This window comes from Panthera uncia, chromosome A2, assembly GCF_023721935.1.
Source record: "Panthera uncia isolate 11264 chromosome A2, Puncia_PCG_1.0, whole genome shotgun sequence".
Lineage (NCBI taxonomy): Eukaryota > Metazoa > Chordata > Mammalia > Carnivora > Felidae > Panthera > Panthera uncia.
In genome coordinates this window covers 118332282-118350914 of record NC_064816.1, presented here as the reverse complement: position 1 = coordinate 118350914, position 18633 = coordinate 118332282, and the positions used below count along the sequence as shown (strand labels likewise).

Sequence of the window (18633 nt, the reverse complement as noted above, 5' to 3'; positions counted from 1 at the left end):
ATGAACCTAACAAATAGAAAGGCTGGTATTTGAATCTGGGTCTTGTGGTCTTTAAAGCCTGACCTCACCCCAGATACTACACTGCCTTCAAAGGGGAAGGGGAAGAACATAGGAGGGCAGAGCCACTGAGCTCTTGGGAGGCTATTTGTAACTGTTAAGACTGCTTGTATGCATCTGAGCACAATATGACACAATAATCTGAAACTTTTAGCTGGTATTGGAAACTCACAAGCCTCACAGAAAGAACCTTCCATGCCCATCCCTGCTGAAGTTCCCCTTCATACCCATCCCTGCTGAAGTTACCTTTTCTAATTCACTGCCTGCCACAAACCCTTTTCTGATGTGTGTTTATGCTTCTTTTCCTACAGGAGGAAATATAAGAAAACATCCCAGAGGTAAGAGTGTCTTTCTGAGAAAGGGGAGCTGGTTGGTTGAGTCATTAATGGTGCATCTCATCACAAGTCTGGCTCATGGTGGACGTTCAGTGTAATGAACAGTCTCTTGGTTCCTTCTCAGTGAGGTCCCCGCTTAATCTTTGGATCACTACTGCTGCTGGAATTAAAAATTGATTGCAGACATTTAGGGTGGCACTGTGAGTATATATCTTCCTGTGAGAATGGATCTGATGGATGAAAAGGCCTGTTAACTGCTGATCCACCTAATGACTTTACTAAAACTTTGACCGGAGAGGGGCTGGTCTGGGAGGTGCTGAAGGTTTGTGGATGGGAGTATAAAAGCATCTTTAAGTATACTTTTAGTGTTTGAATTTTCCTTTGCCTGCAGTTCCTGTTTGCCTGATTCTCTGACAAAATGCTATTGAGCTCAAAATAGGTACAAATTCCTTCAAGGGCATTATTGGTCTTTTTTGGTTTAACCATGGAAAAGATAATTTAAAGTAGAATATCATCTTTTATCATCATCCCTTACTTTGTTTTATTGAGAAGAGTTTGGAAAGCACATTCCAAAGAAATAGCGTTGCTCAGACCTTTTGTTTGCCAAGCATTAGAAGCCCGCAGTTCAGCCAAAAAGGCTAGTGTCTACTTTTCATCGATTAGATTTGATTTTGGTGTTATAACATTAAACAGATTACATTCAGATAAAAAAAAAATCACCAATGCAGTAGGTTTTAACAATGGTACTTTTGGATGACTACTTTACTCTTACCTTTTCTAATGAGCATCATCTTATGGTAGAGAGTCCTGTCCTATGGTTTCCAAATAAAGTTGATAATCTAAAGTAGTGGTGTTACAATTTGATATGTTTAGAGGTGCACACATCGTTGAGAGAAGATGAACAAAACCTTAGGGCTTCTTGGAGGTTGCTATACTTTTCTAAATATAGTGAGCTTATACAGATGGCAAAATAATTCTGTCTTGTTCAAGTTCATCGGGTTCATGGTAGTAATTGCATGTGAACCACTGAGCAGGATATAAATTAATCACTCAGATTAGAGGGCATAATAGTCTTCAGTAGTAAAAGGTAATTTATCATTTTTACTTGTGGTTAACCTGGGGCATGAGATATTTCAAAGTTGCTTCGATTTTATTTTAAGAAGGGATAAATAGGTTGGAGGGAGTTTTACAAGAGAGTGGCTCAAACCTGTCAAGTTTCAAATTACTATGTAGATTATTTTTGAAAGCATATTTTTGCATATCTTACATGAATGCTGTTGCATTTCTTATTATGTCGATGTAATAAAAAAATAGACTGTCTTGTGCCAGCTTCATTGAAGTCATGTAAAGTGCAAATTAATAGAGGGTTGGTTTGAGCTCTTCTATTTTTAATCATATACATATTTTCATGTGAAATAGATCCATGTCTACTAATCTGTCATTGATAACAAACCATCCCTAAACTTATGGCTTAAAACAACCATTTTATTCTGCTCACAGTGTTATGAATCAGGAATTCAGGAAGGACTTGGCTGAGTGGTTTGCACCTGACCCAGCTGGAGTGAGCTGGGGCTACTGGAGATGGAGGGTTCACTTTCAAGATTGTTTCTTTACTCACATGTGGGAAGACTTGGTGCTCCTTGTTTCTTTCTCTCTTTGCACATGGCTTTCACCTTCCAGCATAGAACTTGGGCTTCTCACTGCATGGTGGTCTCATGGTAGTTGCACTCTTTGCTGGCTTCCTAGGTCATGTGTTTCAACAGATTAGAAGCAGAAGATGCTGGTCTCTTAATTATACAGCCTGGGTCCAGAAACTGGTACAGTGTCACTTCTGTATTTTATTGGTCAAGATATCACAGAACCCACCCAGATTCAAGAGAAGGGCACATAGATTACATCTCTTGATGGAAAGCTGTTAAAGAATTTGAGACCTTCTTCATACACCAAACCTATAACTTTTTTCAGAATGATCTTGTTTGAGGACTTTTCCAGGGATCTGTAAATTTGGATTAAGTGAATACTTCATTTGATAAATGAGAGACACTTTTAAATATGTCTTGATACCTCTTTCAGATGCTGGTCTGTTTGAATGTATGCTTGTCTATTTGATGATTCATTTGTAGCTGTGATTCCTTTTTCATGTTAGGGACAAGCATCCTAGTGCGGACTCAGCTGGTTAGTTGCATGCTAAGTGTAGTTGTTTGGCCTCAGCTAATAATTAGTCAGATAAAGCTGATGGCTTCACGTAGGAAAACTAAATGACATAAATGTCATATGAAAAAGCTTTAGATCTCATAGGTTTGTTTTGGACATTAGGAGCCCAGGATACAAAAATAATCTACCTGTGTTTAAATTAGGACGAGAGTCCTAGGCTTCATTTCATTTCACTTATGTATTTATTTATCTTTCAAAGCCATGTTAAAGAAAAAGAAATCATGGGGCACCTTGGTGGCTCAGTCCTTTAAGCATCGACTTTGGCTTAGGTCATGATCTCATGGTTGGTGGGTTGGAGCCCCATGTCGGGCTCTGGGCTGACAGCTCAGAGCCTGGAGCCTGCTTCCGATTCTGTGTCTCCCTCTCTCCCTGTCCCTCCCCCGCTCATGCCCTGTCTCTTTGTCTCTCATAAATAAATAAACATTAAAAAGAATGAAAAAAAATCCTCTGGCTTTCAAAGTCATCATCATCCTACTACAACTTAACTGAAGTAGGTATCTTTTTAAAAATATTTTATCAAGGACCAGGCAGATCTTAGTAGCCCCAAAGAATGTTATGGTAGTGGTTTTACTGAATTTCACTTTTAATATTAAGGAAAATATACTCGTCTCTTCCAAGACCAGAATTTCAACCGAGGGAATGATGTTATAGGAACTCTTTACTGGCTTAGCAAGTACACCAGTAACTAGTAGGTAAGCTTCTCCCTGCACAGAAACCCTTATTGGATTAGGCCTTAAATCAACACAATTAAGGGGAACCATCCTTTCACCTTGTGAATGAATGAGTCTTGTCCACGAGGGCCAATCGTTCCAAGGGATTCGTTGAAGTGGTGACATGGTAATTTGACAGCTAGAGGGATTACTCAAGAGACCTGCTTACCCCGAAAATTCTCATCAGGTTGTTTTTAATACAGCTGCAGATTCAAGTTATCAGGTCTGGCTCTGAGAAGTTTATATCTTTGAGAAAGTATGCCAGATCATGTATACAATCATCACAAATACCTAGAAATAATCTAATATTTCTCAGTTGCTACTAAAGAAAAGAATTGCTACCAGAGATGGTGTTATAAGCCGAATTCATGTTAGAAGTCCTTCTAACGCACACGTGCACCCACATGTGTGCACGTACTCACACCCCTATTTTAGTGTGCCTGGAAATGCTGTGATTGGTCCTCAGAATCAGAGGCAAAGGTACAAACGAGGACTTATCCACAGACCTCAGGGACCTCTGCAGACACATGTCCTGTTTTCATGTCTGGACTGTGGAAATAATTTGGTCAGACTGGTTAGGAGTTGGAATTTCAAGCCACATCAGATAGGGAAAACTTCATTAGCAAAAAGGTTTTTGTTGATTTGTTATTAATTGTAGCTTGGTTGCCTGGTTGGTTGGTTGCTTGATTATCAAATCTTAGCTCTGTTTAGATAATGTAAGAAGTTCTGGTTCTGACTATATCTGATTTACTCACTTTATAAATCTAGACATTTCTACGACCAAATAACTTTAGCCAAAGGTGGTCACTCTCATCTTTTTGGTCATCAAATTAGATTGATAGTCACATGCAAAGTACTTTACAAAAATCTTTCAGTTTAACACATTTACTTAATACGATTGCCATACACTTAAATAAGTACTGGAAATAAAAACATATACAGTTGACCCTTGAACAGCATGGGGGGTAGGGACACCAATCTCTGTGCAGTTGAAAATCTGTGTATAAGTTTTGACTCCCCCCAAATTTAATCACTAATATGGTTTACTGTTGACTGTAAGCCTTACCAATAACATAAACAGTTATGTGTATGTATAATATACTGTATTCTTACAACAAACTTAGAAGAAAATGTTATTAAGAAAATCGTAAGGAAGGGAAAATACATTTAAAGTGCTGTGCTGTATATGTGTGTGTGTGTGTGTGTGTGTGTGTGTGTATATATATATATATATATAATCTTGTGTGTATGGACATGCACAGTTCAAACCTGTGTTTTTCTAGGTCAACAGTGTAAGAAATCGCCTCTATTAAGAGGTATGCAGACTTGTAGTTAAGGCACATGTGAACAAAATAATTAGAATATGGTAAGTGCTATTAGTATTGAAGGTCATTGGGAATAAGTCGGTCATTTGGGAAGATATTTCCATTATACATTACACTTGTCTCTCACTAGATCACAAATAATATTGCTTCTTATTCACGGTGCTTGGAAGTATGGGCATATTAAAGTCCAACAGGATAATTGAGAATTTTTTCTCTGTTTTCTTCATGTGTTCAGTTATCTTAAAAGTGGATGTTTTACTGATCCTTTAGGCTTTCTCTCAAAAAAGCAATTGTCTCACAAATATTCTGGACATTAGAAGGAAGAGAGCCCAGGATAAAAACGTGTGGAGATAATCAGTAGAGTGGATATCTCACATGTAGATAATAGAGCCTATCTGTTGCAAGGCAAAACAAGGAACTATTTTTTTTCCTCCAACTGTCTTATGCCTTCTTTCACTTGGAGTTTTATGTGGCTTAGTAATCACATTTGATGAGCCCAATAATTGATTAAATCCAGCAAATGATTCCCGTAGTCAGGTCTGCCTATGCTGTCACGAATCAGCATGCTTAATGAGTCATCAGCAGAACTGCCACCTTTGCTGTTAATAACAGATTGTCATGTGTGGGGGGTGGGAAGATGAGTGGATATCACCCTTTGGGAAGGCTACTTTCTAAGCACTTGTATCCTTGTGTGAGCAAGTGCATCTTCTGCTGAGCTGTGCCCCCTTTCTCATTCTGGGACATATAAAGGCTCATTGGTGAATTCTGAAGCTCTTTCAGTATCACAGACAGAGAATTAGTGGACTGTTGTTCTTACTTTTGCTGTGAAAAATGACAATCAAATAACTTTTGGAGAAAGTTGAAGGGGATATTGGATAAATCAATGCGCATAGTTTCACATACTTACGGATAATTTTGGATACCACTACTTAGTAGTATTGATATTTAGAGTCTAAATATTGGTGACATCAGGGACATGAGGATCTTCTAAGAGATAAAGTCCTTTGAAAAATATTTTCCAATATTTGTGATGACTAATACATTCTCAGAGTAGTAAGGACATGTGTATCAGCTGTGAGAATATGTCTAACTTACGTTCCATGATTGCCAACTGAATCAAGTGACTTTACAGTGAATGGTAGCAGGTTAAGGTACACCAGAAAGAACAGCAAAATGGTTTGGTTAGAGCACAGATCACAGATGGACACGGAGATGCACAAAGGATAATGCCCAATGCAGTTAATTTCAGGTGAAGAAAGGAAGTGATGGAGGGTCTACATAGATAGTTTGGTCAGAGGTCAGAGTATCAGGCAACTACCACTCATTCATTCCTTTCTCATTCAGTTGCCCTCCTAATATAGCAGCAGGAGTCTGAGGAGCACAGGTGCAGGGATCTAGAGCCAGAGAGGTGGTGTAGCAGGAGTTAGGAACTGAGTGTGGTAAGAGAGGGTGCTGAGATACTGTAAGTAGCTCAGGCACTGAATCTGAGTAGTATATGTAGATACTAGTAGCAGTAATGACCTTGTCAGTGGGTTGCCATTTTCTGAGTCAAGAAGATCATCTAGGCACAATTCAGTCTTCATTTCTCTTCCATCTTTGTATATGATAATTATAATTATTACCATTTTCCTACTCACCCAGGATCAACAACACTTTTGAGTCACTTCATATGATCATCTGTTGTGTGTGTTTCTTCAACTTTAATTTTTTGTTCTCCCCCTTTGCCCATGGTAGACAGGTTTCTAATAGGTTGTGGGCTTTTACTTCTCACTATTTTCATTCTCATGATCTTGGTCCAGTCTTATTACCCATTTCTTAGAGTATCCAATGAGTTTTCTTAACCCCTCTCTTTACTCTGGTTTCTTCATCTCATTCTGCATACCTATGTCTGATTACTTTTCCCACAGTGTCTCTGATTGTGCCATGTCAACAACAACAACAAACCTCCTTTGGCTTCCTTTTGGCTAATAAAGGCTGTCTTCTTGTGTAGGATTTTAAGGGTTTCTCATCCGCATCCACCTCACTTTCCTGCTTTGTCTCTGTTACCCCCTTCCATTCATCCTAAGTTCCAGTCAAGCTCTCCTCCTCACTGATTGCCATATTTACCTTGTGTTTTCTGTTATCCATTCCTCATTCATAATCTTTCTAGTATTTTGAATGTTTTCATTTTTACCTGTTGAAAGCCCATGTTTTCTTGAAGATCCAATTCAAATATTGCTTCTTTCTGTGAAGCCTTCTTAGATCTTTCCACATAAAAGAGATCTTGCTTATCCAGCTATGCTGCTCTAATTCCATGTGCAAGAAATAATAATGATGCATGTCATTCTTCTATGCATCAATGTGATTTTGTTGAGTAGGAAATATGCTCCTCAAAAGCATGGTGCATTGGATGTGATTGGTATTTGTTAAATGTGGGTTGAATGTATGAGTGAATCAGATTGGGATCCTCCATATATTTTTTTACCCTAGGTCAGAACCAAAGTCAGAATTACCAAGTGGAACTGTGGGTAAACAAGCTCAGATTGATAAATGACTCATACTTACAAATGGCTTTGCCGATCACCACATACTCCCACATCTCGTTTGGTCCTCCCACTGGTCAGGGTAGAGTCCTACGAGGTCAGCAAGCCAGATGGTCAAGAACCAGAAAGTGTGTAATTGTTTGGATCATTGACTCTGCTTTTCTGTTCTATTTAAGGTCTTTCAGTGTGGAACTTTAGCTTTGGGTAGAAACTCTGAGAGTATTTTTGCTCTATTACCAGGGCTTCAATCTTTTATCTTTTCTTGATTCAAACCATTAATTCTAGAGATGTTTAGGGCAATGTCAAATGTATTTGTTTGCAGTTCATTATTCTAAATATTTGATAACTGTATGGTGTACATCATTTGGCTGTTCTGTGGTGTTTGCCAAAGTGGTTTTGAGCATCATTTTCTTAGATTTCCCAGTAAGACTTAAGTGTGTCTTTAAGACTTCAGTAGCACTCATGCTGGATGTATCACTATGCTTCACAAGTTAAGCCCAGACTTTAAATTGCCTGGGTAGACAAGTCTCTACTCCCTCCTAATCCTACTGGCCCTCAATACTAAAGAGTCAGAATTGACTTGATTGATTCCAAATTGAGGCCAAGTCCAATGCCCAACAACAGCAGCTTAAGAGGCAACTCTTGGAGTCTCTGGAGACACTGGATCCAACAGTGTAGATCAGTTTCTTAGCTTTGGCACTATTGCTGTTTCCATTGTGAGGATATCCTGTGCATCGTAGGATGTTTAGTAATATCTCTGGGCTCTACTCACTAAATGACAGTAGCAATCCCCATCCCTTGGTCGTGATGACCAAAAATGTCTCCTGGGTGGGGGTTGAGGTGGCCAAAATCACCTCTAGTTGAGAACCACTGGTGTAGATGAAAAGTTAAGAATCAGATTTGGATCCTGTTGCTAGCTTAGCTTTGCCAAATTACTCCTCTGTGGTCCTAGTGTCCTCATCTGTAAAGAGATTGAGGTTGAATATACGGCTTTCTCTGGTTCATTTGGCTCAAAAATGACTATTCTCATATTCTATTTACTGAGGTCCTTCCACTAGAAAGCCCAGGCCACCACAGTCTTTGCAGTGATGGCAAGCACTTGAGGACTTATAACTGCATCATGGGAGAGGAGCAGCATTGAGGCTGAGAATGGAGGTCAGTAAGCTGGTAGCATAGACTGGCCCCATACCGATGGCTCTTTGGCCACCAGCCAGATCACCCTAGGTTTAGATATTTCTGATTTCACCTAAATAATGTGAACTGACCATGATAAAGGCATGGAAAGACAATTGCCAACGCAGAATTTGGCAAAAATACAGGTATGTCTAAAAGGCACCCTGTTGGTTAAATTTATTGTGTATCTACTCTGTACTAGGTGTTTCACACTCATTATCTAGTTTGATCTTCATGGTGATCCTGTTTGACAGATGAGTAACTCAGAGAAAATGAGTAACTTGACTGCGGTCACAAAGCAGAAAAGTGGTTGGGATAGGGTTTAAAGGCAAGACTTTGAGATGCCAAAACCTTCTTGGGTTCTTTCTATTCAAGTGGTTTCATAATTTTTTACAGCTCAGGAACTCCCACACCCCGACCTCCAACCTCCCAAAGGAAGCAGCTTAAAGCTGAATATAATCAGAGTCAGAAAGAAATGTCTTTTGGAGTTCATTTCCCCTCTCCACCAATTGTTCTCTTTTTCATTGGGACATTTTACATTTGAAAAATTTCATATTTGGCTTCAACCCACAGTTGAAGCTCTCAAGAAAGTTTAATGAAGCCTTAAAAAAAGAAACCTAACAAGCTATATTTAAATAATGTGATTGAAGGGGGAAAAATTCACCTCTACCACCAGGTTCTTTTTTTCAAAATCATTTATTTTAGTACAACAGCTTAAAGTACTTTGAAGTGGTATAATCAGTCATACATGAATACGTAACTTTTTATGCATAAAAAGTAAATAACAAAAAGAGAATCAGATAAAAGAAAACTTGTTCTGTATTTTTCTATCCTCTGATTTAATAAGATAATTCCTTTTCAGAGTTCATGAGGTCACTGCCTGAATTTTTCCCTTTGTCTCTGCATGAGTGGACTCACCCTCCGCTCTGTTTTGTTTATTCCCATGACTTTGGGATATCGGGAGACGGGACCTGAAGGAACATTTTAAGCAAGTTGGAGGCAATAGACTAAGCAGAGAACATTCTTTGGAAGACATGTGTCTGTAGTCTTCGCTTATCCATGAAATCTGAGTCCTGGCAGGAATCCTGTGTAATGTTTGGGTAGGTTCCCCTACTTACCCAAACCTCAGTTTCCTCTTGGCCAATAACACATGGAAATAATAATACTTGCTTCCTAGGATTCTTGTGAGCTGAGAATGAAATAGTATATATGAAACACATAGGAAGTCTTTGGCACATGATGTGCTCAGTCACTGAGTGCTTGGGAGATCTCTCAGAGAGAAATCAGAATTCTGTGGCCACTTTGCCAAGGGCTTGCACTTTGAGTGCAGGCTCACCTGAGGAAGCGGGAAGTAGGAAGAAGATAGGCCCTGCTTTTTAGGGGCTCTGCGAAGGGTAGAGACTGTGTCTTTTTTACTGAAGGATGGAATCAGCATTAACAAGTGATGGGGCACATGTAACAGAACAGAAAGAAGGTTGGGGTAGATGGGGCAGGCGTGCAAGCTATGCCAAGTCAATAGCCATTGGAATATGGTCCTTAATTAGGAAATATAAGTGTGAAGTGGCTCAGTCTGGTGTGGTCAGGGAAGATCTTTCCATAGGAAGGCACCCATAGTTCATCCTCATATTTAGTTTTCAATTTTGAGGGGAAAGTTATGTTCTTTAAACTATGACAGAGTAAATAGCACTGTATTTTATTGGTTGGTAGCATGCTTTCTAGAATCAGCCTCCCTGGCTTCCCTGCTTTACCATTTCCTATGTACGACAGTTAGTAAATTGCTTAATTTCTCTAAGCTAGTGATTCTCAAGTGGTAGTGACTCCACAGCCCCCTCCCCACCACCAAGGACGTTTGGCAATGTCTGGAGATATTTTTGGCTGTCACATCTGAGAGGGGGGTATACTACTGGCATCTAGTAGATAGAGGCCAAGGATGCTGTTAAACTTCCTATAGTGCCCAGAACATCTCCACCTTAACAAAGAATTATCTGATTCATTACGTGAGTAGTGTTGATGTTGAGAAACCTTTCTCTGAGCCTCACTTTCTTTGTCTGTACAAAGGGAATAATAATAGTTCTTACCTATAGGGTTGTTGGAAGGATTAAATAAGATAAAGATTGAAAACATTAAGTGTGCTTTCTAGCTTTTTGTAAGTGTAAAGAGTATTTTAGCTATTATTATTAATGTTACTATTTTGACCTATGATTCACTCTTTATGTAGCAGATTTATGAATTCTGTTTCATAGTTTATTTAGTTGACATGGAAAATTTTATAGTGTATTAGATGCATTTAAATTTTATAAGAAAAAAATTTTAAAGTACTTTAAATCAGGCATTGAAAGAGATTTTGAAATTGTTTTGAAAAGATAATATTGTTTGGTTTATGTAAATATAGTATAGGCTGAAACAAATCACAAATCATAAGTTCTACATGCTATTATATTCTATTAACCCTGAGAAACATAAACTCACAGATTTTAAAAGAAACACTCTGATACTGTTGCGTATTGTTACACAGGAGGCAATAAAGCAAAACAAATTTACTGAGAAGTGAAGTCCCATCTGTTTCATGAATTATCAGTAATTTCAGTGAAAACTAGTAGCTACAAAGTAAGCCCCAGTATAAATTGGAATGGATTCCTACTTATCCGCCAGACAACAAAAATGTCCCTTGAGGCTGATACAAGTCTTCCGCCAGTCGCGCAGGTCTGAAAACATGGCTCTGTGTAGAGTCACAGGGCTAGCCCCTCTCAGCAGCTGCGTTTGTGCGTCACAGGGCTTTGCCAGCAGAGCTGGGGTGTTCCGGTGGTCCTGATGCCTCCTGGGGTAAATACAAATGAAGGATTTATGGGATGACTTTCCTACAATCAGTTCCTTAATCTTTAAGTTGCGTTTTATCATTTAGATCATAATCAGGAGTCTCTTAGGGCTGGCGCAACAATTAAATAGCTTAAGAAATGAGCCTGATGTGTGCAATATGGACTGTGAGTTACACGATCATTCTCTACTGATATGCCAAATTGATAAGTCCAAGCAATTTTGCCATGATTTTGCAGTAATTTTTACTAATTTGAATGTACTGTGTTGTAATAGTAACAATTGTAATATATTTGCTAGTTGCCACTGTTCACTCATGACCCATTATCAAGAGAAAAAGGTTAGAAAATTAACCCTTTTGGTAATGCAAACAGTGCCTGTTTGATAGGTAAACAGAGGCCTCATTTCTTCAGGGATCATATTGCTGGGCAGGAGGGTAGTGGGTGGATGAAGGTACTGAATAATAACAATACTGTTGATGGTGATGGTGGTGACTGTGATGGTGACAGTGATGGTGTTCCTGGTGGCCCATGCAGATAGCTATTGATTAAGACTGTGGTTTATGCTCATGAGATCACACTGACTTCATACTTCCACCTGTTTGCTTTACATCTGTTTTTTTTTCCCCTGCTGACTTCTCTGTATTCAGAAATGTGTTCCAGTAGCATGATTTAACAGATGAGGTTCTGATGAAGCCATCACATGGCTTAAATATTAGTTTCCCATTTAACATCATTATTTTGAATGGAAAGAAAAAAATTTTAATTAGTTGCTTATTAATGAATCATGTTTAAAGGGTACTTTAGATCTTTAGATTGGTGGGGTGGATGATTCCCCTTCCTTGATTATCAGTGACTTCTGCCTTTGGTTTGTGCGGGATATTGTAGGCGCATAATTATACCAGAAGTCTATTAACAAGACAATGTAATATTGAGACTCAGGGCATAGATTTGGGGGTCTGAGGGGCCTAAATGTAAATCTCATCTCCACCCCTTCTTAATTTTGTGATATTTCAGCCTGTTAAGTGTGCATATTTTCAGGGTATGGGCTACTAAAAGTTCCTAATTCTTAAGGTTGTTGATAAGGTTTAAAATGAGACAATGTATGTATATGTATATGTATATGTATATGTATATGTATATGTATATGTATATATGATGATATGACATATGTATATGTATATATGACAATATATTTATGAGACAATGTATGTATGCATATGTATATGAATGTATATGACTCTGTTCTAGGTATGTGGTAAGTGATTAATAAATATTAGCTGTTAATATAATGCTCTCCTTCCCAGTAAAAATTAATGGCTATAGAATGCCATTTTCATCATAATAAAGAATGAGACCTTGCAAACTCTCTGCGATACTTGGCCTCCCACAAGGACTTACTCTGCTTGTGTAGGAGATTAATTCTTCAGGATCTCATTTGTCAGAGGAGTAGTTGGACCAGTGCCAACAAATTATGGGCAGAGGTGGGAGAATCTGCCTTGTGCTTCAGGCTGATTCATAAAGTTGTGGAGATAAAGTACAGGTCTCTAGAAAGAGCCTAAAAGAAGGAATCTGACTGTTTTAGCCAAAGATTTTAGGTATTATCTGTTCACTGCTATTCTCTTGGTCCCTATATTTATCTTTCAAGATGTCCTGCAATGCACAGGTCAGTGGCAGGGACCTACTGTACCCACCCAGGATTTAAAAGTCCGGGGGGAATCAGGCTGCAAAATGAAAGCCAGTCCACATAGTTTGCACTAACAATAACACTACTGAGAGATTGAACAAAGAGCAAATTAAAAGTATTTAGTTTTAAAAATGAGTTCTGCCAAAAGTATTGAGTAAAATGAAGTTAGTATGTTTTATTTATAGATGTAGATTTCAGCTTGTCTGACTTCATTCCCAGACTCTTCACTGCATATTTACTGGGAATCAGCTATGTGATGGTCATGCACTGTGAGATATTAAAAAATGAAAATAAAGAGTAAGGTGTGGTTTCTCAAAGAGCTAATGACACAATGGGAGACAGATAGGGACCCAGATACCTTATTTGAATATAAGATTTTTGATAGAGGTGCAGAGGCATAGCAGAGGGAGTGCTCTGCTTAGTCTAGGGGCTCTGAAAATCTTGCTGGAGGTGACTCTTGAGCTGAGACTTAAATAAGAGAAAATAGCCAGATGTGGAAAGTTTTTATGGGTATTTATTTAGAAGGAGTAACCTGAGTGGATACTTGATTTAAATCACTTTTGTTATCTGAGTCCCAGTCTCTCTGGCTTGAGTGGGTTTTGGTATGTAAGGGGAGGGCAGGATCACTGTGCTGTGGGTCTCCTAGCGGGTGTGCCATGAGCAGAGAGCTGCTGCGTAGAGAAGTAGGTAATCACTTCTCTAAGGGCTGCAAGCAAAGGAAAGGAGACAATTAATTAAGACTTTTCTTAATTTGAAGGCGTGTACTGTGGCCACCCAGACCCTGTGGACCACTTGTCTGTCAGAATGGCTCATCCCAGGGGCGCCTGGGTGGCTCAGTCGGTTAAGCGGCCGACTTCAGCTCAGGTCATGATCTTGCGGTCCGTGAGTTCAAGCCCCGCGTCGGGCTCTGTGCTGACAGCTCAGAGCCTGGAGCCTGTTTCAGATTCTGTGTCTCCCTCTCTCTGACCCTCCCCCATTCATGCTCTGTCTCTCTCTGTCTCAAAAATAAATAAATGTTAAAAAAAAAAAAAAGAATGGCTCATCCCAAAGAAACCAAGAACCACTTCAAAATAAAAAATAAAAGGGCAGATAAAAAGAATCTGCTACATTTTCCATAAGACAATAGAGATGAAAAGTAAATGATGAAGAAGTGTTCTGTCCTCTATTTTCTCAGTTTTTATAAGGCTGGTCTTTTTTTTTCCTGTTTTGAATATTTTTATTTGTTTTGATTATACAAATAATTTGTGAATACATTCTCATTGTAAAAAAAAAAAAAAAGATTGTGGATAAAGCCAAAGTCTCTTTTAATCATTGGTTAATCCCATTCAGTACCCAAAAGGTAACCACAGTTATCAATGTTTTTATATTTCTTTCTTATATGTTTCATAGAATTCATCAGTGAAACTGTCTGGGTCTGGGTTTCTTGTGGGAAGAACATATTAAAACAGTTCTCCAATGATATCAGAAACACTAGGAAGGTCTGTTAAAACACAGCTTGCTGAGACTCATCTCCAGAATTCAGATTCCATAAATCTGGAGTGGAGCCTGAGGATTTACATTTCAGAGAGTTCCCGGGTGTTGCTCATGCTATTAGACTGGAGAACCACACTTGGATAACCATTGCCTTGCTAGGTATAGGACTATTCTGATTTTCTGTTTCTTCTTGTGTCATTCTTGGTAATTTGTGTTTGTCACAAAATTTGTTCATTTCATCTGTTATATTCACTGACATGATGTTGCTTACCATCTTTCAAATGTCTGTGAAATCTGCAGTGATATCCCTTCTTTCATTCCTGATATTGGTAATTTGTGCTTTCTCTCATCATTTTTGATCAGTCTTGCTACTTGCTTATTACTTTTATTAATGTTTTTTAAAACCTACCTTTTTTCTGTTACTTTTTCTGTTGATTAACACTTCATTGCTTTCCGCTCTTATTTTTATCATTTCCTTTTTTCTACTTAATTTGGGTTTAATTTTCTAACTTCTTAAGATGAAACTTAGAGTATTGATTTTAAACCTTTTGTCTTTTTAATATAAACATTTAACCTATACAGTTCCCTGTAAGCTATACAATCCCTCCTCTGTATCTCTGTGGTGTCTCGTTGGTACCTACGGTGTTTTAGTTGTTACACTGGATTCTTGTTTGTTTGTCTCCCTAACCATCCCAATAAGCTCCTTCTTAGGAAAGACCCCCTTACTCATTTTTGTTTCCCTAATAAACCCAGGATGACTGTGTCGGAGCAGGTGGATGAGTGAATATGGTTGACCTGGTGGCTTAGATGCCTCCTCCTTTGTCCTTGTTTCTTACATATGTGGTTCTCAGACAGAGGAACATCATTTACGGAAGGAGAAGTCATTTTTGAAGCAAACTATGTGGGAATGGAGAATTCCTTGATTTGAAAAACTGTTATAATAGGTGGCAGTAAGGCCAGCTTGGCACTCACAGAACATTATTCCACTGCCTAAGTTGGTTGAATTTTCTCTGAGTTGCCCCTTCTCTGGCATTTTCTTTGGTGGCCAGGCTGCCTTTTGTGCTCATTACCAAATGGGGTCAAGATGAGATTTCTCTCCCTTCAAATCGATTTCACAATTGACCAGGTACATTACAGCTGAAACGTGGGGTGGCTTTTCCCATTTCCACAGCAGCAGCTGATGTATGTGGCTGTCAGAGGCGAGAACTGCCCCCTGCTAACATACTCATATACTAGAACATGTAGGGACTGATCCCGTTGGAGTTTTGAGCTGCTGGGTCTTCAGAAATATAAACTCTCACATGCATAGATTTTCTGGCTTTTGACAACTTGTTTAAAGGGGGAAGCATTATGGTGTTTGTTTCCCCCGGGGCAAATGGGAAAGTCCCTGGAGGATTGAGTTTGGAGGCCCATCATTATGCAAGCCATTTACAATAACAATTATAACAAAATATCATTACTTTATGCTCATACTTTTAAGTCCATACCAGAGGTATAGATCTCAAAACAACTAAGCTAGTAATAATGTGATGGTAAAAATGTGATGGTAGTAATAATAATAGCTATGATAATAGATGATAATACATGATAGTCATTGTGTTCCTGGTGCCAGGCTAAGTGCTTTCCACATTTATCTTATTTAATTTTTACCATAACCTCTGATGTAGGTACTTTTGTTGTTCCTATTTTATGGGTGAGGAAAACAGGGTTAGAGAACATGAACAACTTTCCCAGGTCAGAAAATAGTAGGGCTTTGTTTCACTTGAGCCGGTTTGGCTCTCTCTTTGACTCTGGGGATATTGGGCTATGGTGACAAAGTGGGGTAATAACTGTGTTTGCATTAAAATTCATCATCAGTGTTGATTACAGTCATTCTGATGCAGGTGATTTGGGCATTTGCGTAATCCCTCTATTTTGTTTTCCTGTGTGTTAGAGACTGAGCGTGACTGGGGGCTACTGTGAACATACCTAAGGGAGAAAAGGAAGATAATCTTTGTAGAGAATGAAGACCTTAAGGAAAACTGCCAAAGGAAAGGATCTCCAGATTGCTCAGCCTTTTCTTGTGCTGCTAAGGGGAGTCCACGTGCCAGACTGGCATCTCTGTCCCAGGCACAAATCTGTGTTGGCACAAATCAGTTCTTCCTTTTTGTGAGATCCCTGATGAGATGTGGCTTGTGATGGAGCCATACTTGGGGTGTGGGGGGTGAGCAAGGAAAGGGAGTGTCTAGAAGTTCCAGTCCCATTGGTGGGTCCACAAGAAGACTTGATTTTTCCCTCTGTCTGCTTTAGAAGCTCATTTAGAAACTGGTTTTTCCAGTTCTCTTTCCATGATTCCTCCCTTCTCTTTGTAGCAAAAGGCTGATTTCCAGGTGCCCTAAATCAGCAAGTGGTTTTCCCGCTTACTGTGACCCACAATAAGAAACGATTGTACATGGTGACTCTGTGTGTGTGTGAACACACACACTGAACACACACACACACACACGCACAACTGAAATAAGAGTTTATCTTACTACGAGTAATTAAATCTGATATTTCATAGTCTATGCTATTTTATTAACATAGTAAACTGATTTTATTATCCACTGATGGATAGCAGACCATAATTTGAAAATTACTGGTGGTGATCAATGGGTGCTGAAAATAAGGGCATAAACTATATCCTCTTGTGGATATATTTGAGTGTCCAGGTCCAGCCTAAATGCATTAATAAATCCAGGTGCTGTATTTTTTCTCCCCTAGGGATAATTTAACACCCCTCCAGGAGTCTTTGAGTTTTCCTCTAACCTAAATTAGAAGCAAGTTGTTTGAATCTCTCTCAAGTCTGTGGATCCAATCAAAGGAAGTGACCCATAGAGAAAGAATGTGGTAGAGTTTCACCGTGAAGGCCCAGGGCCCTTGGCCTTTGCCTGCCTACGTGGTGCGGGGTAAAAGCACAAAGTAGTGGGAGCTGACTGGGTCTTGGGAATCACTTCTTGCTCTAATAAGCCCTTGAGAATCTGCATTCTTTGGGAATTGATAGTAGATACAGGAATAATGGAAAGCAGGTTTTTGGTTTTTTCCCTTCCAAAGTACTGACTGGAGGAAGGATATTTATCCCTTTAATAACAAAGGGAATTGGGCTTCTCTGATGCACAGGGCAGCATGAAATCCTTTCTGCTAATGTATTCCGTATTCTGTATGCGTTCTTCACCCTGCCTTCCAGACTGTAAGTTCATTAAAACTATTGAATGAATTCCAGGGTGAGGAAGATTAAGCTGTAATTTACTATAGTTCATGGTTTGCTTCTCCCTTTTCTTTAAGCTCATTCATCTGTGGTTGAGTCACAGAGAGACAGCAAATTCACCACAGAGCATCCTGCATCCGAGGACAGCTTTGGGAACTGACATTCGATTCTGTAGGAATGCAGTCAAGTGACTGTTCACCCCTCCTCTCGTGCCTCTCCCTGCCTGTGGATTCACTCCTCATTTCACCATGGGAAGATGTTAGCGTTGTCAGTTGATCTCAGTTGAAGATGAGTTTTGAGAAGTCACCTTCTGAATTAATTGTGTTGGTAATAGAGCTTCTTTTTCCAGTTAAGGGACTGGTCTCTTCCCGTCTGCATCTCTCTACTGACTTGTTAGTTCTTTGTATACACACGCGTTGCTGCTGCGTTACTCCTGGGAAATCTGCAAACAGCATTTGGGAACTTTGGGAACTGTGATCACCTTAAACATGTTGCTGTTAAAATGCAAATTCTGATCCAGTAGGTCTGGAGTGGGGCCCGAGACTCTGTGTTTCTATTGGGTGATTCTGATGCCTTTAGTCCCTGGCCCTTTGAATAGTGGGGCTCCATAGAGTGATGTGTATGTAGGTGGCTGAGAGGACACTGTGTGTGTGGATATTTATTGTGTTCTTAATACCCAGTGTGTGACTATGGGGTGGTGGACGTTACCCTATAATAAGAGAATCAGGAATCATTCATTCCTTCTAGGTAGAGTTGGTCTGTACCATCCAGTCTGACCTCTCTTCTCTGTGCATTCATCTTCTATTTTACATGTGCCTTTTGGGAATAAAGGTCCTGTTTCCTGTAAGGGGCTGTCTCCACACACCCTCAGCAGTGAATGGAGAATGGAGACCTTGATTGTTGCTTTGGAGTTGTGAGGACCAGGGTATGCCCAGGTGGCAAAGAAATGGGAAAACTTTAGAGTGTGAGAGATTCTTGATAGTGACACATTTAACTAGAAAAAAAGCAGCTGGGGCTTGTTGTGAAGTTCCCGCTGATCTGGGACACAGCCTGACAGTGGACTGACAATAAATGTAGCTTTGTTTTCCTCTTTGGGAA

At 39.4% G+C, this 18633-nt stretch overlaps 1 protein-coding gene and 1 long non-coding RNA gene across 4 annotated transcripts in view; both read left to right on the top strand.

Moving 5' to 3' along the window:
- Positions 1-18633, top strand: part of PDE1C (phosphodiesterase 1C) — a 293394-nt gene that overhangs the window by 20813 nt on the left and 253948 nt on the right. For all 3 annotated transcript variants that reach the window (XM_049641659.1, XM_049641657.1, XM_049641658.1), the window contains exon 2: positions 369-395. In XM_049641659.1, the coding sequence (XP_049497616.1) occupies positions 369-395 (27 nt within the window). The remainder of the gene's footprint in view (positions 1-368; positions 396-18633) is intronic.
- The window catches only part of LOC125930042 (uncharacterized), an 86884-nt gene continuing 77433 nt past the window's right edge, over positions 9183-18633 (top strand). Inside the window, exon 1 of the long non-coding RNA XR_007460050.1 lies at positions 9183-13700. This is a non-coding gene — a long non-coding RNA (uncharacterized LOC125930042). The remainder of the gene's footprint in view (positions 13701-18633) is intronic.